The 23,915-nt window shown below is 54.4% G+C and overlaps 1 protein-coding gene across 5 annotated transcripts in view; it reads right to left on the bottom strand.

The window, feature by feature from the left end:
* The window catches only part of VIPR1 (vasoactive intestinal peptide receptor 1), a 33,220-nt gene extending 16,515 nt beyond the window's left edge, over nucleotides 1-16,705 (bottom strand). For 3 of the 5 annotated variants that reach the window (XM_032315027.1, XM_032315150.1, XM_032315094.1), the window contains exons 1-3: nucleotides 15,538-15,903; nucleotides 4,854-4,965; nucleotides 107-214 (exon numbers count right to left, since the gene is read on the bottom strand). In XM_032315027.1, coding sequence (XP_032170918.1) covers nucleotides 107-214; nucleotides 4,854-4,965; nucleotides 15,538-15,615 — 298 coding nt within the window. In that variant the 5' untranslated portion in view covers nucleotides 15,616-15,903. Of the gene's footprint in view, nucleotides 1-106; nucleotides 215-4,853; nucleotides 4,966-15,537; nucleotides 15,904-16,610 lie in introns of those variants that run through there. The other 2 variants (XM_032315215.1, XM_032315269.1) reach the window with 2 other exon arrangements.
* Nucleotides 16,706-23,915: the final 7,210 nt, after the last annotated feature.

Genomic DNA, 23,915 nt, shown 5'->3' with positions numbered 1-23,915 from the left:
CTGACCACTGTCTTTTGCCTGCTCACTTCCTCAACAGGTGGGGACCCTCTCCATCTGGTACCGCCTGAGCTGCCCCAGCTCCCTGGCTTTAACCTGGGCCTCTTACCTTGAGTTGAGGAAAGGAGGTTAAAGATGAGGGGACAGGCCAAGACGACCACCTGGCCCGGAGGGGTGGCTGGCCAGCAGGTGAGGTTGTCCCACATCTTGCTGCAGCCTGAGGGGGCGGGGGGAAGGCAGAGGACACACTGGTCAGCACAATCATCAGGTTCTTCCAGCCTTGGGACCTGAGCCCACCAGCACCCATTCTTCTTCTTCCTCCAGTGTACCACCTGGAGGAACCTCCAGTGTGAGAGAGCTGGCATCACCCTGCCCAGGCTGCAAAGGGCCTCTTCAGATGGGTGGCAGGACTACAGCTCCGTTGTCCTCAGTGAGGGATGGAGCTCCGCCTGGGGATGTTTTGAACAATGGTGGGGATTTTGTTTGTTGCAGAAATTAGGGGTCTCACCTGGCATTTGGAGGGCAGGTCCCAGGGATGCCAGGAAGACATCCTGCAAGGTGTCACATGATAATGAATTGTAGTATTGTAGTATTCTGCAAGACTTTCCAGTGAGCCCCTAGGCATTTGTGTAGGTGAAAATGTGTTGTAATGACAGAGCCTAGATTATTACTCCATTTTGCATATAAACACAAGGTACTTCCTGTATAGTTTCTTCCAGAAATGCAACTGAGTAAAGGGAGGGATTTTGTTGTATGTCGAACATTATTTTTTAAAAGATTTTATTTATTCGACAGAGCGCACAGCAGAGGAAGCAGCAGGCAGAAAGACGGGGAGAAGCAGGCTCCCTGCTGAGCAGGGAGCCCAATGCGGGACTTGATTTCAGGACCCTGAGATCATGACTGGAGCCGAAGTCAGATGTTTGACTGAGCCATCCAGGTGCCCAGTATGTTGAATACTATTAAGAGCTGTTCAAGGTTTTTAGAAAATCACATTACCTCTAACAATGCTGCCCATGAACCGGAGTCAGGGAAGCAACCACTGTATAGATCAACCCACCCATTGCATTTCCAGAATGTACAAGTACATTCCAGGCTTCAGACTATGTCTTCTTATTTGTCAGTGTCATCGTGCCTGAATGTATGCGTAGTATTTCATTACAAATCACTTTCCTTTTTATTTTTCTTTTACAACCAGAACTTCATTTAAAAAAAAAAAAGAAAAATGGACGCACATGTCCTGAATTTCATAAAGGAGACATTAGAAAATATTTGTCATAAAAGGAGGTGTTGGGTATGATGGGGTGGTGGGTATATTGGGATTTAGCTAGGTCTTGAGGAGTCTTCAGAAAATTAAAAAAGTAACACCTATGCCCCCAACTTAGTCAAACTGTGATTTGTGCTATGGAGCGGTGGTGTTCAGGAGGTGAGTTTGGAGAAAGCCCTGCCCTGCAGGCTGTGTTTTCCACCTGTACCTATGAGCCCTGAGGGCTGGCTGGTGAAGGTGCACAGTGGGGTCCCTAGGCGGTTGATCTAATAGGCAGATGCATGATTTTACCTCCTCAGGGTCTGGGTGTCCGTGAGGGACTAGGACTCTTCTGGATCCCCTTCCCTGGGGGAGTTTTCATTGTTTCTTTGCAACACTGCCAGACGCATAGATTTTCTCAGGAAACCCAACCCCCAAGCCAAAGTCAATGCCAGCTGGGCCCAGCCCAGCCCAGCCCAGGTCCGAAGGTTCATAAATTCTCAAGAAGGGGGCCTGGGAAGAGGAGGTAAAAGGACATCCCCAGCTGGGGAAGAGCCCTGGGAGCCTGAGTGCTAGAGTAGGCTGGCACTGGGGAGGGGCTTCTGGGGCTGCAGCAGCCAGGTGGTGGCAACGGCTGAAGGCTGAGAGCATCTGCGTTGACGAGGCCGTGCCAGAGAACACAGCCTCCCTTTCTCGGGGCCCCCAGAGGGAACCTTCAGTCCACTTTGTCTTGAGGCTTCTGTGGCCTCCCTCTGGCTCCCAGTCCTTCCTCCGTTCCTGTGCCAACCTCTCTGGAGGCCCTGGAGGGACCCCCACAAGGCCACCACATTCTGCTTGCCATTTAAGACCCTGTTAGTAATAGCAGCAAACAGTTATGTAGCCTTTGTATGTGGGAGGCATGGTTCTACCCTCTTTAAATAAACAACTTATTTAACCCTCCCATTTTACAGATAAGTAACTGAGGCATGGAGACATCAGGTAACTAGCCCAAGGTCCTATCGCTGGTGAATGGTGCAGCCTGTTCACCCATTCCCATGCTCCCTCTCCAGCAAACCTCTCACACTTCTCCCATTCTGAAGGGCTCCAGGCCCATTTCTTGGGGGAATTTTGCTCTGCTGGACTCTAGCCTTCTGACAATGCTGGGCACACCTTGTTTTGTAGGCCAATTATTGCATCTGGGTCCCCGCCAAACTCAGTTCTATGGTTCTCAAGTTGCGGCACGGGTTGAAGAGCAGATTCAGAGCTGGGTCCTCAGCCCTGAGCTCAGCTTCCCCAGAAGCAGCACAGGGAGAGGGAGACTGGGCACTGCCCTTCAGGAGGCTGCACTTGGCCTCAAGGACTCTAAGCACCACCAGGACTGGGCTGTGAACTGTGACATGGCAGGGGAGCCAGGGAAGGAAAGCCACTGGGGGCATGTAGTCAGGGAAGCTTCCTGGAGGAGGCAGTAGGTTCAGGAAGTTGAGAACAGAGAGGTCAGTAAGACAACGCTAGCCATCTGGAGAGCCTCTTGTCTGTGTGTGTGTGACCCAGAGAGGCCCCACAGGCCCCACCACATATGTCCCTAGGCCCACAGAGATGCAGGGTGCTGGCTGGCTGTGTGTATTCACTGGGGACTGCCACCTGAGCAAGAAAGCAAGCCTGGGGCCTGGGGTGGGAGCGGGGGAAGCATAGGTGGCTTCTTTGCCAGTTTATAGACACGTGTGCACTGACAGACACATATAGACACTCACTCCCAGACACAAAGAACCACAGACATATGGGCAAATACATATACATGTATGCTTATGTGGACATAGAAAGACCAGACACAGCAAACAAAGGCACGGAGTGATACATGCAACTCACAGCCACACAAGCACAGAGAGGAACAGGCACACCGCAGATACACACACACACACACACACACACACACACACACACATCCACAAACCACCACACAGAGACGCCGTGCACCGGGCAGACACATCCAGGCCTCTCCGGGCTTACAGACACACACACAGACACTTGGAGTCTGACATGGGGCTTTACAGGTCCCAGAGGCACACGCAGCTCCACACCCACGTGGGCCAAGAGCACACATCTGGACATGCACAAACACTCACAGAGCCCCACGCAAGGTCACGGGCAGACTCATTGCCCACAGACCCATACTTGCCCTCCTCTGGATCCCAGGCCGTCTTCCTGGTGGCAGGATGTTGGCACCCAGCAGGTGCTGTGTGCCAGCAATGATCTCACGGAGATCACGAGGGTGGCTTGCCCTCGGGGCCTAGGAGGCACTGCAATGGGGGCCTAGATCCTGGGGTCTGGGCCTCTCTGGGCTGCCTGCAGTCCCAGATCCTGCTGCTAGGGCCTGCTGGGGCCGGTGTGCAGTGTCTCCTGCCTCCCTGCCCTGGAGGGGGTGGCAATGCATAGATAGTGGGTGGTTTGGCCACCTCTCACCCAGGTCTTAGTCTTAAGGCTCCAGGAGGCAGGGATCTGTCCTTCCTTAAGAGCCGGAGGAGGTAAAGGCCCTCCGTGAGGCTACAGACACTCACTTATGGTGCAGGAGGCAGACACTCTGGGCACCGGGGCCAAGAAGGAGGGATCCAGGAGGGGTTGCGTAACTGTTAGCCTCAGAGAGCTGAAAGGAGACTGGGGAGCCCAGGAGATGTAAAGATGTTCCCTACTCCTGGGCAAGGCTGTTCTGTAACCTCAAGTTTGGCCTCAGGGAGGTGGCCTGGCAGGGAGGCCCAGAGCAGACACAGCCAACCAACTGCTCAGCCCTTCTCCACCCTTAGTGAGCCTTGGGCTCCGTACCCACCCCCACTCCCCGTAAGATGTCTGCTGAGGCACCTCCCACCTCCCCAGCCTCTCTCCTTCTCCACGCCCTCTGGCCCACCGTTCAGAATCTGGCTCAAGGGTACCTTTCAAAGAAAGGTCTCCATAATTCCTCCCATGCCTTCCCCAGGGCTGCTGTGCCAAGTGCGGGGCTCCCGGGGTGGGAGAGTGGGGAGTAGAGGATGCTGTCTGTCATCTGATGGGATAGCCCTGCCAGCTCTAGGCAGCTAGGCAGCCTTGGTCTGTGGGTACCCCTGGCATCACCCTTCCCCTGGCATCACCCTTCCCACCATGAGGCCGGAGCTTCCCCACCACCCTGTAGGAGGAGGAGCCAGGCCCTCAAGTGCTCATCCTCCAGGTTTGACTGTGACTTGTCTCATCAGCTGGACAGTGCATGAGCTTCTGGTTCATCTGGCCTACGGAAGGTGGGCTGGGATGGGAGGGAAGCATGTGTGCCTAGGGGCTGGTGTGCGTGGTGGTACCTCTGGGAGCAGAGCCTGGGGCTTGGAGGAAGGAGCTGAGCCTCAGAACCCCCAACCTAGTGTGTGCTCCTTGGTGAACTGCAGGGAGCTCCCAGTACTGGGGTAGGGGATAGGATCAGAGAGGCCTGTTAGGGTTTCCTGTTTCCATCTGGTCCCCCAGCTTCTTCCAGCATCCTCTTCTCGCCTCTGGCAGCTCCATGGCGCCATCCCCACCCAACACGTGTGGGAGGAATGTGCCTGGATCTGGGCTCACGACATGATGAGAGGTGGGGCTCTTTGGGGGTCTGGGGCCCTCTCTGCCCGCTGGGCCTCACCTGCTGTGTCATTCTCCAGCCCGGCTTCCTCTAGGCATTTCTTGCGTTGCACCTCGATCATCCGCAGATGGTAACATTCCTCCTCCCACTGCAGGCTGGTTGCCTGGCCACCCTGGGGGACAGACACAGGGAGGGGACCCATCATCCTCATTAGCTGCCTACCTCGCATCCACAGACTCTGGGAACATGAGGCCAAACAAGGCCTGTCACTTGACTGATCCAAGTTCAGACAGAACCACAATCCCAACCCCAGACTAAAACCCGACCCAGACCTGGATTGGACCCGGAACTCTTGTTCATTTGTTCCCACAGCTGGGTCTGCCTTGAGGGTCCTGTCATGGCTTCCTGGTGGCTTCCAAGACTGCTGCAGCTGTAACTTGGTCATTTTTTTTTGGGGGGGGCACAATGGTATTACTTTGGACGAAGGTTGGAGGGCTTCTCTGTGGGGCCCAGAGCTGGCCCTTGGGACTCTGCCACCCTCCAGCCTGGGTTGGGAGTTCTGGATCCTTGCCTCAGTCTCTCTGGGTGGGAGGGGTCTAGCTAGTGCTACCTGATTATGAGGAGCTGGTCCCTGGAGCCAGACCTGGGAGGAATCCAGGAGTCTGGCTCCATCTTCCAGGCTCTGTCCCCATTCTGGGAGCCTGTACTCAGTCTCCTGGGTCACAAGGCTGGGAGGGGGCCACTGGCCCTCCTTGCCCAGACCTCACCTGCTTTCTTTTTAGCTTCTAAACAATTCCAGCTATTTCAGATCTAATGAAGGAGGGGAGGTTTCAGGAAATAAGAGAGGCCCCCCTAGGAGGGTTTGCCATCCCACCACACCCCAGGGGCAGGGGCAGGGGCCGAGGCAAAGGAAGTGTGGTGGGATGGGGGGAGAAGGGATGGGGAGGCCCAGGCCTCCTGCCTCCCCTTTCTCACACCCTGGCCAGGGATCAGGGATGGAACCAGACCTGCGTGCTGCTTGTGGGGGCTGGGCAGGCATTGGCACTGGGTCTAATATGTGAGTATGGGTGATGGTTGCCCAGGGACAGACAGGAGAAAAACAGGTCTTGGGAACCATTGGGTGGGGGAAGGCAGGTGAAGGCCTCCACTGAGCTGGTGGATACTTCTATGAGTCTCTTTGGCTTTAGGAAAGTGGCTGCCACCCCTGGGTAACCCCATATCAGTTTCCTCCTCACTGCTCAGGGAAGAGAATGCCATGGCTTCCCAACAGGGCCACTGGAGAAAGTTCAGCAAGGCAGCTCCAGAATCAAATACTCTCGGTTGTCTGTTTCAACTTGTCCCTCCTGCCCTGGGACAAGGTCCTCAGTTCCCTCAAATGGGCCCCAAGAACCTCCCCCGCTGACTCAAAGGCGTGTTGCCATGGGGCTATGGAGGAAAGCATTTCCTTCCTTCTGGCCTGGTACCAAGGGTGTGACTTTGGCCACTGTTCTAAGGTGACCGCACAGAGGGATAAGGATCCTACTTGCCAGAGAGCTTGCCATTGCCTGCTATGGCTATACATTGTCGCCATTGCTGTATAAGAAGGGGGTCCAAGCAGAAGCTGGCCAACTCAGTGTTCAAGAGGCTGCAGAGTTGAGTCTCTTCCACTCAATACTCTTGTCCCTTGTGGAGGCCTTGGTGGAGCCTCATTGTCACAAAGGTCCTCAATGTCCAACTTCCCCACACGCAGCTAAGCACCATGGATGGCCTAGCCCAGGGGCAAGAAAAGGCCTCATTGTCTGGGATGCCTTTCAGACTTGTCAGCACCCAGACCTCACCTGCCCATGTGCCATGGGTCTGGAAGCCCCACAGTGAACCTGGGTTCCATCTTGGACTGTTAATTTTATCAGCCAAGGGAGGGAAGGACATGAGCTGGTAAATCATTAAAAACTTGGTATATGGAAAGCAACACAGATCTACTGTGGAGCAGGATATGGTTCTTCATATAACTGTTTCAAAGAAAATACATGGGATTTGAAGGAAATGTGCTGTGGTCTCTCTTTGGAGTCACATGTTTCCTTTCTTGCCCAAAAGCATTACTCAGACTGAAACACTCAAGATGCTCTGTCTTCAGTGATCTGTGACCAGCTTATACTGCCCAGGCATGGGAAGAGGGGTGGCCAAAGGACCCCAGAGGTGACTTCTGGAAGTCACTGGCTCACGTCTCACCATTGGTCTTGCTTGTCTGGAACACGATTCTCCCCAAAGTGCCTTCTCAGCCTTACTGCTCTCCAGGAACGCAGATTCTCCCTCCCAGCCTCACCTATGTCTCCTGCCCATTCTCTCCTACCCTGCTCCCCACAACATGAACATGGGATGGATGGGAGTAGATATCTGCTGTTGCTGCCTTCCACCATCCCTTATCCTCCTCTGGTGCCATGTCCTCATCTCCACCTGGGAAACTACCTCCTTCCCCACTCCTCCTTCTTGGGGTTCTGATGAACAGTCTTCTGAGAGATCAACATGTCATCAGACTTGAGCCCATCAGAGCATTCCTGGCCTTAGTGCCTTGCACATGGCCCAAGTCAGGCTGCTCAGAGCCAGCAGGCTTATTCCTGGGATTTTGGATTAAGAGATTAGACAAATAGATTTGGTCTTTCCAACTAGACTGGAAACATCAAAGCGTGCAGGGGTTGGAACTACTGCTACCATCTTGTTTCTTCTTGTATTCTTGTGGAACACAACAATGAAGGCCACAAAGGTAAAGGCTGAATAAAAAGATGGAGAAAAACTGGGTCCTCTTGACATTATCTCTGTCCCTGGATGCAACCATGCCTTAAAGTAGACCTGCTTCCAGCAACATGAGTCAATATCTTTGTTAATTGCTTGAGTCTGTTGAGTTTTCTGTCCCTACAACCAAAAAAAGTCCAGATTTGTGCTCTGAGGACAGGACAGTGGATGCCCCCATTTGCTAGGTCCTCTTTTTTTTTTTTTTTTTGAAAGAGTACACAAGTCAGAGGGAGAGAGAGAATCTCAACAGCATCCATGCCCAGGGTGGAGGCAATGTAGGGCTCAATCTCACAACCCTGAGATCACAGCCTGAGCCAAAATCCAGTCAGACACTTAACCAACTGAGCCACGTAGGGACCCCTTTGCTGGGTCTCTTAAGCCAGAACTGTGGCCACACTCTTTGCCAAGAGATCATTCTCTTTCAGTCACCAAGGGCATCATAGGTTTCCTAGCAGCTTCTGCTTACCGCTCTTTGAAGATGGAAGGCTATTGGGTCAATCTCTCTAGCCAACTCTGTCCATCTATCCCACCCAGCAGCAGAGCTACAAAGTCTTTCCTGAGAGGCAGTTTGCAGAGGAGTGGGCAGGAGGCCCTGGGGTAACCTGGCAGTATGGGCTGTCTCTGAATAACCTGAGGGTAGTTTGGAAGATGAGCTCTGTCTTTACCCCAGTTTAGCTGAGTGTTAGACCCCATCTGCAGAAGGGTAGAGGAAAGAGAGACCCGAGATCCCCTAGCAAGTACACATTCCTAGATGGGAACTGCATCTCTGACCACTAGTCTGGACTACATCAATCCCTGTCCATGACCTTGCCTTGGGCCATCTGGTCTACCATTGCTCTGTGGGGGACAGGGCCAGGGCAGCTCCCTGTAGCCCTTATCATTGAGGAATTCACGCAGACTTTGAACTTCCTCTTCCACTTATTTCCCTATGCTAAACATCCTCATTATCTCTCTGGACTACAGACACACTAAGCTGGAAAATTCCTAGCCAGATGCAACCAAACCTACTGATTCTAGGAAAGCATTCCAGGGTGGGATATAACTGGGGTATGGGCTTCACAGAGAATGGGTAGTAGAGATGCATCTTTGAAGAGGTGTAAATTTGACCATTAGAGATGGAGTAAGAACATTCCAGAAAGCAGGAGCAGTGTGTACAGAAGCATGGAGGTATGAAAACGCCTAAGACATGCAAGGTTGCAAATATGCGGTGTGGCAGCAGCAGGGGGTCCTGAGGCATCAGGGGACAAGTTGTGGGACACAGGCAGAGGCCAGCCCTCATCAGGTCCTGCCTGGACCAGTATACTAGCTTTCAGCCCCACCACCTGCAACCCAAAGTCCCCAGGAACTAGGAGTCAAAGCACACACTTCAAAACTGGCATTCAAGGCCCTCCCTATTTCTACTACTGCCTACATTTCCCAACTTGTCTCCTGATGCCCCACATGGAGAGGAGAAATGAGGGCTTTCTCTCAAGCCCTCACCAATTCCCCTGCTGGGCTGAAGTCACCTGACCTTGAGGGTGGGTTGAGGTGGGAGTTTCAGGCCAGATGGAGACCCCAGCACTTTCTCTACTACAGGAGTTCCTGAGTGCAGAAGAGGAGACCCAGGCAAGAGTGAGCAAGTCTATAGCCTCCCTTGAACCTGAGTCTTTTTCCCTCCTCTGCCATGGTACTGTCTGGATAGGGGAGGTGACGGACTGGCTGTTGGCAGGAGAATCCGGAGTCTCTGGTTGGGGGCAGGGATTAACCCCAGTCTCATTATTCTGCCTGTTTACCTGGGTCCCTCCTCTCTATCCTCACTGTGAGGGGCTTGGGATAAAGTCCTGCTTTCTCTTGCATATGGGGCTCCCTGAGATCTGGGGTAGGGTGCAGATGCTGGGAGTTGTGGCTATTAGATGCTAGGGGCTCTGAAAGATGGGATGGGGGCCTGACTCAGGTTTTGTGGGTGCCCTACCCACCTCTCAAGGGGAGCTTGAGCTCACAGCTACTGGCCTAGAATCAGAATTCCCAGCCTCATCCAGGGCCAGAGAACTATGGCAGGAGAAGCCAAGGGAGCGTGGTGAAGGAGGAGGAGTCCCTCTGAGGGGTAGCTGGCTTCTGAGAGGGGTCTAAAATGCAGCAGACTGGATTAGGTGAGAGAGAAGAAAGAACTTCCTGCCTGCAAATTACCAAGCTCTGGAAGGCCACTCTGAATGATCTGTGCTTCTGAGGCTTGCCCAGGAAGGCCCTTTGCCCCTGAGAGGGATGGCTGGGGAATGGGGGAATAAAAAGTAAGGGTGGTCCCATTTACCACTCTCCCATCACCAGCTCATATCCCATGATTTATTTAGGCCTCCTCCTCCTGCCATTGAAATAATGGGGCAACAGAATCACTGGGGGAAACTGAGGATCCTGAGAGAAAGCTGAGGGGTCAAAGGCACGCAGGACCCCAACCCAGCTTCCCAGACTGTGCCCCTCATTCTAGCTTTTGTGTTAGAATTGGTGAGGAGATAGAGAGAATGCAGTGGGGGGAGAAGCATGAGGAGACAGGGGCAGTGGGGAGGAGGGGGGCACACAGGAAGGTGGGGTAAATCATGGGATCCAGAAATCACAGAAAAAGAGGGGAAGCAAGTTCCCAGCTTCTCAGAGGAAACCCCGAGAAGTTGAAATAAGGCCTCATCCTATTGGGAAGAGGCACAAGGGAGATGGCTGGGGTGATGGGAATGTGGGCTAGTTTGATCTGGGCAGTGGCTACACAGGTGCGCACACATGGGGACAACTCCTGCACGGTCACTGCAGATTTGTACATTTTATGAATTAAAAAATGTCTCTGAAGTCCTGAGGCAGCCTGCAGCAGGCTATTGCTGTTTTGGAAGAAGAAACTCCTCTTGGTGAGACCACAGATTCCAGAATCAGACTGCCTGCCACTTCCTGGCTGGGTGACCTTGGGCAAGTCTCCCCACCGCATCTGTAAAATGGGGCACCATCTACTTCCAGGGCTGCATCCAGGGTCACATGTCAAGGACACCAGGGGACCACCAAGAAAGGTTAGTGGTCATTGACAAAGGCCCAGCCAGCCCCTTGGGCCAGACTGGCCTTGCCGTCTGCATCAGGACCTGGGCCTTGCCACTGCCCACACGATCTGCAGAAGGCGGGGCAGTCTGAAGTTCCCGCCAGCTGCCACGTGGGCGCTGTGTCCACCAAAGGGGAGGTCTCAGGGCAGGGATTCCCTCACCCCCTACTGCTGTTCAATTTCTTCCCCCTCCCTGTATTTTTACATTCTTTTGCCAACAGTCTGATGCCTCTGCTTTCTGAATATCCAAATTTTGCCAACCTACCTCCTCCTGGGAGAGGCCGAATTCTGGGTGGTATGTTGGGGGTGGGGTACGACAAAGAGGAAGACACAGGAAGCAGGTTTGGGCATGGGGCATGAAAGAACTTTCCACATCTCAGGGTGGTCCCAGAACAAGGGCTCTCATTATAAGAATACAAGCTTAAAGATGTTCCGTCTGGGGCTAAGCCTGGCCCCATCTAAGGGCACTTCTTGTGGACGTCTTTAGGTATACGAAGCCTCTTGGGGATTCTTTGTAGGGGATCATTGTGGCAACGGCCAGTGAAGCGGGAGCAGCAGGGACTCAGGTTTAAATCCTCTGCCTCTTGAAAGCCATCCTGGGCACCCTGGAGGGAAAGAGGACTCAGTTTACACACATGGTGTGTATGTGGGGGGCCATGTTGGTGTTGGGGCCACGTGCTGAGAACTGAACACCAGCGTGGGCAGATGACAGGCTGAGCCTTCCATACAGAGTCGGTTGGTGACCTCTTGCCCTCTTCTGATGATCGGCCGTGCAGGAAGAACTTGTTTTTCAGATAGCGGGAGGCACTTCCTGAGAGACATGGACCCTCACATCATGAGCTACATGAAGCCAGGGTACAGATAAAGACTGGGGCCCCATCCACGGAAGGGCTGGACATTCACCCACCCACCAGCTTGCTTTACAGGCTCATCACAACCCAGGCCAGAAGGATCCTTGCAGTCAGACCCCAACCCCTAGTAGTATCGCCACACTGCCTGGGGGTGCTGGACCAAACCACGCTGTTTGGGGATGTCCGAACAGCAGATATCAAGGAATTCCTGTTTGTTTTGTTTAGTGAGCTGGGGGTATCGTAGTGGTAGAGGAAAATGTCCTTTGGTTTTAAAGAATGCACCTTAAAATAATGTGGGGTGCAAGGTCACAATGTCTACAATTGATGTTAAAAGACTTCAGCCAGAAAAGGGAAATGATGCCAATATTAATAGTTACTGGCTATCAGTTGTCAAACGTAGGGCCTGGGAGGGGATGGGCACTGGCCATTCCCATACTGCCATTGTGCTGACATCACCCCAAGGACTGAGTATTTCCATGCTCATTACATTTTTCTCTGTCTCTCTCTTTCATATGTTTGAACATTTTTTTCCACAATAAAAAGTTAATTTAAAAAACCTATAATGCGGTGGAGAGATGAAGCTGTGTTTCTTTGACTTCTGAAATACATCTAAGGTATGTGAGCAACTTTGGGCAAATTATACAATTGTGTTGGGAAGTCCAGCTGGGGAGGGCAGAGTGTGGGAGGCGGAGCAGCAAAGGCAGGGAGAGAGTGGCAGGGCTTCCTCTCGTCCCCTGGCCCCATGCCGGCATCCCTGGCCAGAGGGACCAGTGAAGGGTCCCTGCGAGTAGCAGGCGTGGTCTACATTATTAGGTTGCCCCTGAGGCTGCCCACCATGGGAGGAATTATGTTGCCTACCTCCCAGTCTTCCCTGAGATGACCCCTCACCCCCACATTGCCTGGCTAGCTCATGAAGTCCCCTGGGCTCCCAAACTGGGGATCAAGTGAAGAGAAGGCCTATCCCAGGTCACACGGCTCTTGGTCCTCCCTCAAGCCTTGCAGAAGGGGGCCCCAGCACTCTCTTCCCATTTCTCCTGCACCAGAGAGGGGGAGGCCAAGATTCCCACCCTCCCTTTTGTGATGAGGAAACCAATACCCTTCCACAGAGATCAAACATGCTCTCAAGGGCAACTGGCCATTGGCATGGAGGAAGGTGAGGACCAGGTCGCATGGGCTCCAGAAACATCAGGGAGGACTGAGACTCAGGGCACCAGGATGGGAGGTTGGAAATTTCTGAGGAAAGTTCACTCTTCCAGCACAGTCCCCTAGGGCCCTCAGGTGGCTATGGTTGTCATTCTGCTTGAGAAGGAGGGAGGGCTGACCCCACTGTAGCCATGTTTCCCTAAAGCCCCCAAGGTGGTCTGCTGGGGACCAAGAGGGCCAGCCCAGCTGTGGACTGCCCCTGGAGAGGCTGAAAGCAGATAGGTAGGGCAGGATGGCTATGGCAGACTGAGACCTTCAGGAGCGGGTGGGCAGCAATCTGCATCAGAGAGGAGTTAGGAAAAGCCAAACCTTTCCCAGCCCCTGGGCCATCCCAGCTTCTGGGGGGTGGGGTTGTGTGTGGGAGATCTGGGGGCTTCTTCCTCCTTCTGGGATCAGGCCTATTGGTCCTGCCAACAGAGGCTCTTTTATAGTTTTTGGTGGAATGTCGGCCCATTTTTCCACTCTTTAGGGCATTGTCCTGCCTCCCCCAGGGAGCCTTCCCCTGACTGTTCCTCTCAGTGATCCTTGCTTCGGTGCTGGTAAACTGCACCCCATAGCCCCCTGGGCTCTTCCTCCTGGGCCACTGGCTCTGCTCTCCCTGACCAGCCTGAGAATCTTCCCAGGGCAGGACCTGGGTCTGTTCCTCCTCTGACACCCACTCTCCCCGTACCTGAGCTGGGGATTGCCCTGAGTAGTTCTGCTACCAGTGAGGTGCCCCTGTGCCTGCTGTCCAGGGGGTAGGGGCAGTAGAAGGTCTGACAGGTGGCCTTGGGGCAGACTTCCTCTTCTGAGACACTAGAGGTTTTCTTTCCTCTTTTTTGCTTCCCTGTTCAGAGATTTCCCCTTCCCTGACTGAGGTTAGGGCACCATAAACAGGAGTGATAAGGCCTTGGGTCTTTACACTGAACTTTGCAGCTGCCATTTTATGACTCTGATAACGTCAGCTCCCCTCAACCCTGACTTTGGCTGGAGCGGGATTGCCTGGTGTCCATTTGGTGTGGGAGCTGGTGGAGAAGAGGGAGAAGTGGACAAGGATGTGGGGACCCCTTCACTCCCAGCTGCCTTCACCCAGACCTGGGTGAGTCCCTTTTCCTCCCTCTGCGGCCCAGACCCGCACAGTGCTGTGGGGAACAGTGAGGAGGACAGAACTCAGCCTGTGCCATGGTCTGAAGAGCCCAAGCTGGGAGGTGGGTAGGGCTGAAGGGTGGGGTCAGAGTGGGAAGGGCTAAGTGGGCTGGAGCAATCAGGGAAGGCTGTTTAGAGGAGGTGATGGAGTAGGGTATTAAATGAATAAAATGTAGACAGGGGAGGGTAGTCATTGGAGGAGCCCGGCTTTGACTGCCTCAGGAGGTGGGGGGCAGATGTGGCTGAGAAGAAAGGGAGACCCTGCTGAAAGCAGCCTGCCCTTGGGCTGAGAAGCCTCCAAGGCTGGGGAACGGGGTACCAGTGGTGGTCCCGAGAACCCTGGCTCATCCGAAGAGAATTTGAGTGGTCACCCAGTGGGGTGAGCCAGAGGGCTGTGGATAAGGCCTGGACACTCCATGACACTGAGGGGCTCTAAGTGACGCTAGGGATCTGCAGCTGTGGCCTTAGGGCCAGAACCCGGTGAGGCTTTGAGTGCTCAGGAGGTGGGTCTCATGACTCTCGGTGAGAGTAGGGGAGGCTCCCACCAATGATTATCAACTCCTGCTCCCAGGACAGCCAATGAGCTAGATGGAAACACAGAGAGTCCTGCTTCAGTGGAGATGATGGTAAGGGAGGTAATCATGGGATAGAAAAGTCTAGGTGATCAGTATACTCTACCCACCCACCAGCCAGCCTGGAGCTGCTGTTAGACCTGGGACCCACTGGGGTTAGGCTCCGACTAAACAGCAACCCCAGATTCCTCAAGTCCTGTGGTAGGCAGACAGAGAAAACCAACTTCAGTCCAGGGCTGATTAGTGGGGGACAGGTGTCTTCGGGACTTATTTTGCCCATCTGTAAAATGGGCTTGGGTGGACTCCATGAGTTTTGAGGTCTTCCCTGATCTTAGAGGGAGATGATTCATGCATCTCCCACCCGAATCAGCATCTGCCCCGCAGGCGAGCCACCCGCAGCAACACATGAGGGCATGGCCACGCGTGGGGCTCACCAGCACACATGCCTTAAAAGCATACACACATCTTGTGGGGTTGAAGCAGAAGCTGAGAAAGAGGACGCCCCGGCTTCTTGGCTGTGTGCACCTTGCTCAGCTTTCTTCAAGCACACGTCTGGCCCTTCTTCACCACCCAGAGCCTCCCACTGCCCACCACCTTCCACCTTGGGCTCTTACCTTTCAGCGCGGCTCAGTGTGAAGGCACAGGAAGGGCCTGCCAGTCAGCCACCTTACGCCAAAAGCCCCTTCCTAGCGCTGCATCTGCTGCTGAGACCTCACTCCTACACGTAACACACACCGCCCCACCGCTACTTCCAGACGGGCCCAGCACACAAAGACGACCCCCGTAGACTCCCTCACTGCCACCTACTGTCCGCCAGGCCTTCCATTTCAATCGACCTAGTCCCCCCACCCCGCCTCCGCTGACTTCCCCGCCCCACGCACAAAGCAGCCACTACACCGAAGGCAAGTTTATGGAGCACGCTCTCTCCTGGCGCCCTTCCACCGGTGTCCCAGCTCGCCGCTCTGAGCGGGCTCTCAGCGGCTCAGGGAGGGACTAGGAGCCACCAGGATCCCACCCCCTCGGGTCTAGATCCGGGCGGAGGCTGAGCTGGGAGGAGAGACCCGGTGCTCCGTGCCCCTCATTCCGCTTCCACAGACGTGCGCATAGACGGCCGGGCTCCCGCCGCCCACACTCCACCCGCGGCGACCGGGACTCCGCGCACTCCGGGCACTCACCGCGGGGCCGAGGGTGCAGGCGAGGGCGCTGGCCAGCACGCAGAGCCAGCGGGCGGGCGGCGAGCTGGTCGGGCGCATGGTCTGCCCTGAACCCGCGGCAGGCGGCCCGGCGCCGGGAATAGGCGTGCGGGCGGCGCACCTTGCAGTAGACGGCGGGGAACCCGGCAGAGTGGCGCGGTAGCGGTGGCCCCGGATCGAAGAGGCGCAGCTCGGGGCTGGAGGCGGGCCCCGGGGGCTCGTCTGACGGGCGGCGGCTCTGGCCAATGGCTCGGCAGAGGCGGGACCGCCGCTCAGGTGTGGGGCGGGGCTGGGGGGGGCTCTCCCGCCAGGGGGTAGTCCCCGAGCTCAGTCCACGGATACCCCGCCCCACGTCAGTCTTCAGCCGCCTGGCGTTTGCAAGCCTTCACCCCTTCCGACCTCATCCTCGGCAGTCTCGAGTCCCCAACACGCCGCGTGCTTGCCTGATTAGCTCACAACGTTTCCAAGCGCCTGGATACCGTCTCCCACGCCCGCACGCCCCCTCAGCCCCACCCCAGCCAGGACGCTCTCCACGTCCACCTTCAGGGCCACCTCCTCCTGGAAGCCTCCCTGCCAACCTCCCCATTTCCCATGTCTGCGTCTCGGAGGACTGGTGCTGGAGGGCCGGACAACGAGACAGGACCTGTCACTTCTTATCCCCCAGGCTGTGCGCTACGGCCTGCGTAGGGTCCTAGGTTGTCAGCAACCCAGAGGTGAGGCACGTGGTTTAATCCATTTTCAACCGCCCCAGCTCATCCCTTGTCCCTACAGGCCGAGAGAGGGGAAACAAGGGCGCGAGTGAGGCCCTACCCTGGGTTCCTTGGTGCCACCCCTGAGCCTAGGCGACCGGGCAGGGCGCGTTTGGCCCTTGCTGGGCTCCCGGGCCCTTCACGACCAGAGAGTGAGGTGTCGTGCTTTAGGGAGGATGGCACGTCCGCGTTCTCGCGCGTCTCGGCTCAGGCACCTCCCGAGGGAGGCTGGGCCGAAGTTCCAGCGCCCCCGCGCGGGGAGGGAAGATCTGTCCCCGGTGCTCCTGACCGGGCTGCAAAACCCACCTAATATGAAGCGGGAGACTTCATCCTCCTCTTCCTCCCGCCTTCTCTGTTTTACAGCCCGGGAAGCTGAAGTGTAGAGAAAGGGCTGCACTCGGGCCGCCTGCCTCTGGTGCCTCGCTTCCGTCCGCCGGGTGACAATGGATCAGCTTGCCTCCACTTCGCGTCCTCAAGGCTCAGTTTTATTCGTCCCTAAAAGGAGGTGATTGTTCAACCCGCGCCGCGCCCCGGGAGGTTTTCTTATAGACCAAGAGCAGGTGGCTGCCTTGCCCTCTTTCCCAGGACTCGGAACGGTGTGATCTAGGCTGGAGGTGGCGCTGGTGGTGGCAGAGATAGGCTGGAGGGTGGATGGATGTGATAAAGGGATGACAGTGTCCAGTGGAGAGGCGGGGAGGACTGGCACGACCGGGGCTCCCAGTGGGAAGCGAGGCTGCTTGAAGGAGCTCCACCAGGCTCCAGCTGACCAGCAGGTGCCTCAGAGTTCCCCGCAGACACACCCGGGCTTCCCTCCTTAGAGCTCAGGAAACTCTGGCCTCTGACTTTCTGGCATGGGAGGAAGTTATGGGGAATCAGGGAAAAGCCTGAAAGGGATGAGCTCCCAGTTCCTCCCCAACTTAGGTTTGTTTGGGGTGCTGGCATTTGCTTCCCCCTTCTCTCCCCTTCTCCCTCCCTCTCCCTTGCACATTTATTAATAGCTTGCTGTGTACCAGCCTCCGTGCTGTGCACACACAGAGGTCGGTAAGACGGGGACTTCTTGCTGGGGGGGGAGGGAGGATCTGGAGAGCTATTGTACTCCCCACAATTTCCACCTCCTTCCAGATGAGCCTGAACATAGACCCTTCCCCCACAGGGGAACAGTGGAGATGCCTGTGCCTCCAACTTGGCCATTCTAGGGTTGGGACCTAACTGCTTAGTGGGGGACTTGTTTGAAGAATCTCCAGGCTTCTCAGCCATCGCCACTTCTGGGGGCCAGGTTAGGCTCAGGAGCCAGGCATCCTTGTCTCCCCTTGTGACCCTAACAGAACCCCTTCTCAGGCCTCAGTTCTTCAGCAGGACAGTGGAATTTGGTCCCAGTTCTGGGGAGTCACCTCTGCTGGCACAGCGTCCTAGGAGTCCTAGACATTAATGGCAAATCCATGGGCTTTGGGTCTTATAAACCCTTGCTCACTACACACACACACACACACACACACACACACATGCACACACGCACACATGCACACATGCATGCACACACGTACATATACCACCTAGCCAGCCCTAGAATGCTAAAATCTCATCATTAAAGCTTATCTCTTGATCTGTTGAAGTTCTGCCTTCTCTGAGGACAAGAATCTTTGGTACTTGAAAGTACTTTGTGAGGGGGTGAAGATTGGCGAAATTAGGAAGGAGCCAGACCCCACTTTGCCACCTGATAGCCTGGCCCAGCAGGTGCCTGGTGGGAAGGGAGGAGACAGAGGGATCTTAAGGCCCCCAACCAGAGATGGGCTGCTTTTCCCCTGGCTCTGGACGGTGGTCCACAAGAAACCTCTTGACCTTCCTGGGCAGGCTAGAGACCATGAAGGTGACTGGCAGGCCCTCTTTACTCCCAGGCGGTCCCTGGCTCCTGGGAAGGAAGCAGGTGACTACGGAAAAATACTTCCCCGGCAGATTCTTTGCAATGAAAATTACTCCTTTGTTCTTTCTGGATTGTTCCCCTGGGAGACCCACCCTTCCTTACATATCAAAAGGCACAAAACAAATTCAGAAGTGAAAGAAGGAGCAGAAAAAAGAAAAGAACAAACACAAACGAAAAATTAAAGAATTCAGTCCAGGTTAGATTTGACCACGTGTTTACGAATGGTTTTGGCTTATTCAGTTCTGTGTTCCGAGGCCCAGGGGGCATCTGGAAAAGCCATCCTTTCACCTGTCCCCTGGTCTGGGAAGTCTTCTGGTGGGGAGGGGGCTGATTTCAGAAGCCCAGGGTTGGGTGGGAAGGGCAGGCTACCTGAGGGGGTGAGAAGCAGAGACTTGGATCTTTGTTCCCCATCTGGAGTTGGCCTTTGTTTCAGCAGTCCAGGCTTGGGGAGGGGGCCTCAGCTCCCCACTCCTCTGTGTCCCTTTGCACTGATTCCTGTTCTGAGTATCCCTTCCTGGGTCTCTGAAATCTGTCCCCTGTCTGTGGCCCAAACCCCAGAGCCCTTCCGGCTGCTGGCTGCTGGAAATCACAGGGGTGCAGAAGATGGGGGGAAAGAGGGAGAGGCAGTCACTTGCCATTCCCCGTGACGACAGGCATGGCAGGAAAGAATCTGCAGTTACTCATTTGGAGCCTGCTTGGCTTCCTGGCTGCCTGCCTCATTCCTGCAGTGAGTGCCACCCTTGCCTCCCCCAGTCCTTCCCCACGTCCCTGAGTCGTGTGCTCACTGCTTCAAGGCTCCCAGCTCAGGAACTCACTAGTGGTGAGGTTCTGCAATAGAGTGGGAGCAGCCCTGGGGACCACAGTCTAGATTTGACCTGCATGGGGGATGGGGGTTAGGCAGGCAGGGATCTGGCCTGGGGAGTCACTGCTCCAGGATTCCCCTTCCAGAGCCATCCATATCTCTGTGTAGATGCAGCCTCTCTATGCTTCTGCGTTGCCCTTCTTTGGGGCCCATTCTTCCTGTGAGAAGATGCATTTTCACTCCCAGCTGTGGTTTGGGGGAGGGCAAAGTGGGACCCAGACAGGTATTTAAAGAAGCAATGTTCTCTCCATCCATTCCCTAACAGTAGGGAGCAAAGAGCATCCCTTTATCCCCTATACTGGTGCTGGCCAGTGATGGGCTCTGCAGGTGTCACAGCCTTGGCCACAGGCCACCCCTCTAGGGGAGCCTAGTGCTGTTTGGATGAGGTACTGGGGGAAGGGGCACTGATCTGGGGAGAAACCAAAGTTCGAGGGAGTACAGGTGATGGGGGGAGGAGAATTGTCCAGACTGGATAGGCGGGGACCAGTTCTGCAATGGCCTCTACCATCCTTTGGTCCTGGAGGCCAGGGCTTAGAGGGAACAGAGGGGACAGTGCAAATGTTAGGGGTTTCCTTTCAGGTCCTCCCGTGAGCAGACACTATGATGGAACTAAGACGGTGGAAGTTGGTGGGATGGCAGGGGAACTCTGAGAAAGATACTGCAGAGCTCCTGCCAACCGGCTGGAGAGCTCTAGGAGACTTCGTAACTTCACTGCGCTCAGTCAATAGCCTGGAGCTATCTGGGAAGTGCAGGGCCTCTGCTCCAGTGCTGGGGTAGGTCCTGAAAGAAAGGTAGATCTAGAGGCCAGCAGCTCCCTGCATTCCTCACACCGGAATGGCAGAATGGCGAGTTCTTTCTTGAGGGGAGGTCCAAGGGACGCACATCGAAGGCTATCACAGAGGGGAACCAAGGCATGGTAAATGAAGGGTGTGGGAGCACTCCTGCTCCAGGAGTCAGAAAGAGGAGACTTAGATCCTACTCTCAGGGAGAGCCGAGTCTGGGCCCACAGACAGATGACTGGAGAAGGAACTCTTTTCTTCAAAGTCCCAAGGCTCAGTTCTGTGTAGGCCTCAGTAGTCTGTCATTGTGCAACTTGGCATGTGGGTTATGGTGTGGTGATTCTGGGAGACTCTAGAAAGGGATGACCCCCCCTCTCCGCGCGCCCATTTGTTCTCGAACAGCAGCCAGTCTCTTGGTCAAATACTTACTGTAACGTCTTTGAGAATGTGTGTGCACGTGAGCGTGTCCATCTACAAGGGCATGTGACTGTGTGTCCTTGTGTGTAGGCACATCTGCTCCCAGCTGGTGTGTCTGAGAATAGGCCCTGGTTGGGAGGTGGAGTCGGGGGCAAGGTTCTGGGTAACTAGGGGCTGAGAGGGAATGAATGTCATAAAGGGCAGCCAGGACCACAGTCCCAAGGTGTCTCTCAGAGCTCATTCCTGGGCAGTAGACTCCTGTAGGGGTTGGAGCACTCCCACCCCAGGGAGAGCTCAGACTCAGATCTCCCACAGGAGATCACCTCCCCACTTCCCAGCCCTGTGTTCCTGTGAATCGGTGTGTAGCTGATCTCAGGCAGAAATTCTGGAAAAGGAAAATAATGTGGGTGAGACAAGATAGACATGGGGGGTAAGTAACGTAATCGATGTCGTGAGAGATTAGTGTGTGTGTTAAAAATGTAAGGGTATCAATTAAAAAAAAAAAAAACCAAAACCCAGAGATCTCTATGTAACTCCTAAACAGCTAAAAGAAGGAAAAATTAAGAAAACTCTACCAAATCAATAAAAGATCATATGTACGGAAGGAAGGTAGATTAGGGACAAGAATATGTGGCAAATAAAAACACAGAATCAAAGATCAGGAATAATTACAAACACTGATTGCCACAGTCCATGTGAATGAAGGAGAATTTAAGATGAAAAGTTTAAGAGAGATAGCTCATATTATTAGAATGTTCAGTCTATCAGGAAGATGTTTGGGATTATTATAGGAGAATTCTAAAACCTGTAAGGAACAGATGATTTTTATGTAATCAAACTGCTCGACAGCAGCAAAGAAGACAGTCTGTTTTCCAAGATATTTTATGGGGTATCATCATGCTGATAATAAAACAAGGCATGGAGAGCACCAGAGAAGACAACGATAATTCTGTTTTATAGTTTGCTGGATGTTAATAAATAAAGAATTTTATGAATTATGTTAATACATAATTCAATTTCACATTTAATGTTTAATTCACATTCCTACATACACATAGAAGCAGGAATGGAAACAAGGGAGGCACACCATGGCCACTGGGGTGGGGAAAGGAGGGGGCAGGCCTGTGGTCAGCTGACATGCCTCAGACAGGACCCTGCCAGCCACTGCCTGGCGAAGTGGGGGTCCTGCGGGCCCAGGAGGTGTTTCTGCAAAGGCCTGTCTCACCTGCCAGGTGGGAGCCGAGACAGGAGGAGGAAACCCCGGCTGGTCACATGGAGGCTGGTTGCTGAACCAGGTGTTCCCAGAAAAGGATGGGCCCAAAGTTGGGCTGATGTGGGCCATAGAAGACAGAGCACAACCTGGGCCTGGAAAATGTCAGGCACAACTATTATCCTGGTCCTTGCAGGGCTGGGGTGAGAGCATCCAGCTGGCTTCCTTTGTCCCATCAGCGGGACATTTGGTCTGACCTGGGGCCTTGGCTACAGCCAGTGTGTGACTTCCAGACTGAAGGGTGGGATCCGGGACTGGGGCTGGGCTGCGGTTGAAGACTGGGCAGGCAGAGCAAGGGACTTAGGGGAGGTGGGGGCAGCCTGTCTCTGGTCCCTGTTCTGTCCCCCACCCCAGCCACCGATGTCTAGCAAGGAGGCCTCTGGGGTCTTTACGGCCTGACTCTGCCCACAGGTGGATAGCCATACTCCTTAAATGCATCTTGTTATCATCTTTATTACTGTTATTATTATCAGAACCCCAACCCCAGGCTCTGCCCTCTGATTTCTCTGGGACTGTGTGTGAACACCCTTCCTGTGGCAACAGGCGATATCAGGGTTCCCAGGCCCTCTGCACCTCTCTGCATCGGATGCAGAGACCCGATGGCAGCCCACATGCTGAGAAGTAGGCAGGTGCACTGTCCCGGGGCAGGGTCTGAGGTCTGCAGTCTGGTGTCAACCAGCTGGGGCCTCCCCGGGAAGCTCCTCCGCTCTCTTCCCTGCCCTCCCCTTCACGTGGGGCGGGGGGACTCTCAGTCCCCAAAGGCCTAGGTCCACGAAATACAGCTTGTCTTTATTTTCTTCAAATTAAATTAATATTGACTTGATCCCCTCATCACACCAGATTGGTAGAAAATGCAACTTCGGCCTTTCTTCGGTTCCCCAGTGCCTGGTGCTGGGAGAGTACTAGGGAGCCCTTTCCTTCTCTATGCCCCTTGGTTATTGGGCCTTATTGGTTGATTCCAGAACTCTCTTATTAGCCCAGTCTTCGTGGTGCTGAGGTTTTGGGGCCCGAGAAGCTTGGTGGGGCCCGGGGGTCTTTTGTCCGGGGTCCAGCCTCCCTGTATAGAGTGCACCCCTTCTCGAGGTGGGGAATTATGGGTGCAGCTGGGGAGTTTAGTGCTGCTCCAGGAAGGCAGTCCCAGGGAATCCCAAGGAAGTCTTCCCCTTCTCCTCAGCTCCCTCCTAGCTTCAACCCTGCCCTGGTGGGAGACATCATCTGCCCAAGAGAGAACTCCCTTCCAGGGAGAACAGCAAAAACCATGTCCTGGTCTCCTTGCCAAGTTGGGCCCCACCCCGCCTCTCCCAAGCAGGGCCAGAACTGCTGAGGTGACTGTTTGGAGGAGCTGTGAGTCGCTCCCGCACCAGCCTTTCTTCTCTGGAAGACACTTGGAGAGGGGGTAGCCCTCGGCAAGGGGAAGAACAGGCCTGGGAGGCTGGAGGAAGGCTGGTGACTGGCATCCCCAGTGCAGAGAGGAACCAGCTGGGCGGGACCACCTGCGCAGGGCTGGGACCCAGGCCAGGAAGACGCTAGCTGGAGGAGAAGGGAGGTGGGAGGAAGAGAGTTGAGGAAGGAGAAATGGGGGAGGAGGAATGAGCAAGGCTGTGTGTTGAGGGGCGGGTGGGGAGACTGTGCTTAGGAGGCAGGCAGAGGAAAGGGGAGGGAGGAAAGGGACGAGGAGGGCAGGCCAAATGCTGGAGCCGGGGAAGTCTTGTCAAAGGAAGTCTTCTCTGGCAAGCCCATCCCTGCTACCCCCTTTCCTGTTTCATTCAGTTCCTCTGCATTTCACCCCTCCCCTGCTCAGGACAGTAGCTTCCTCATAACCTCCAGCTTCTCCCTGGCTCCCCACTCTCCAATCTCAGCAGCCAGGTTGATTATTCTTATTTTTTTAATTTATTAAGAAGAGCTTCAAAATATACAAAGTGGATAAAATAAGGTCATCAGCTTCCTCGTTTCCCCCCTCACTTAGTTCGTTCCCTATGTCCCCACCCCAACCTCGATCATTTGGAAACAAATCACAGATCTATCATTTTATCTGTGAATATGTCAGTATGTATGACCCCAGTAGCACAATACAATTTTACAGCTAACTCTCCATTCCATAATAGCATTAAATATGCAGTTGTATTTAATTCTATTTTTTGCCTTATAAATTTTTTTTTTCTTTTAAAGAGAGCGAGAGAGAGGAGAGAGAAAGAGAGCATGTGCAACAGTGAGGCATGGGAACAAGAGGGGGAGAGGGAGAGAGAGAAAAAATCTTAAGCAGTCTCTAGCATGCATGAAGCCTGATACGAGGCTTGATCTCTCGACTCTGAGCTGAAATCAAGAGATGCGCGCTTAACCAACTCAGTGCCCCTAAATACTT

Source organism: Mustela erminea, chromosome 1 (genome assembly GCF_009829155.1).
Source record: "Mustela erminea isolate mMusErm1 chromosome 1, mMusErm1.Pri, whole genome shotgun sequence".
Classification (NCBI taxonomy): Eukaryota; Metazoa; Chordata; class Mammalia; order Carnivora; family Mustelidae; genus Mustela; species Mustela erminea.
Note: the sequence above shows the minus strand (reverse complement) of the source record. Positions and strands in the feature narration are given on the sequence as shown.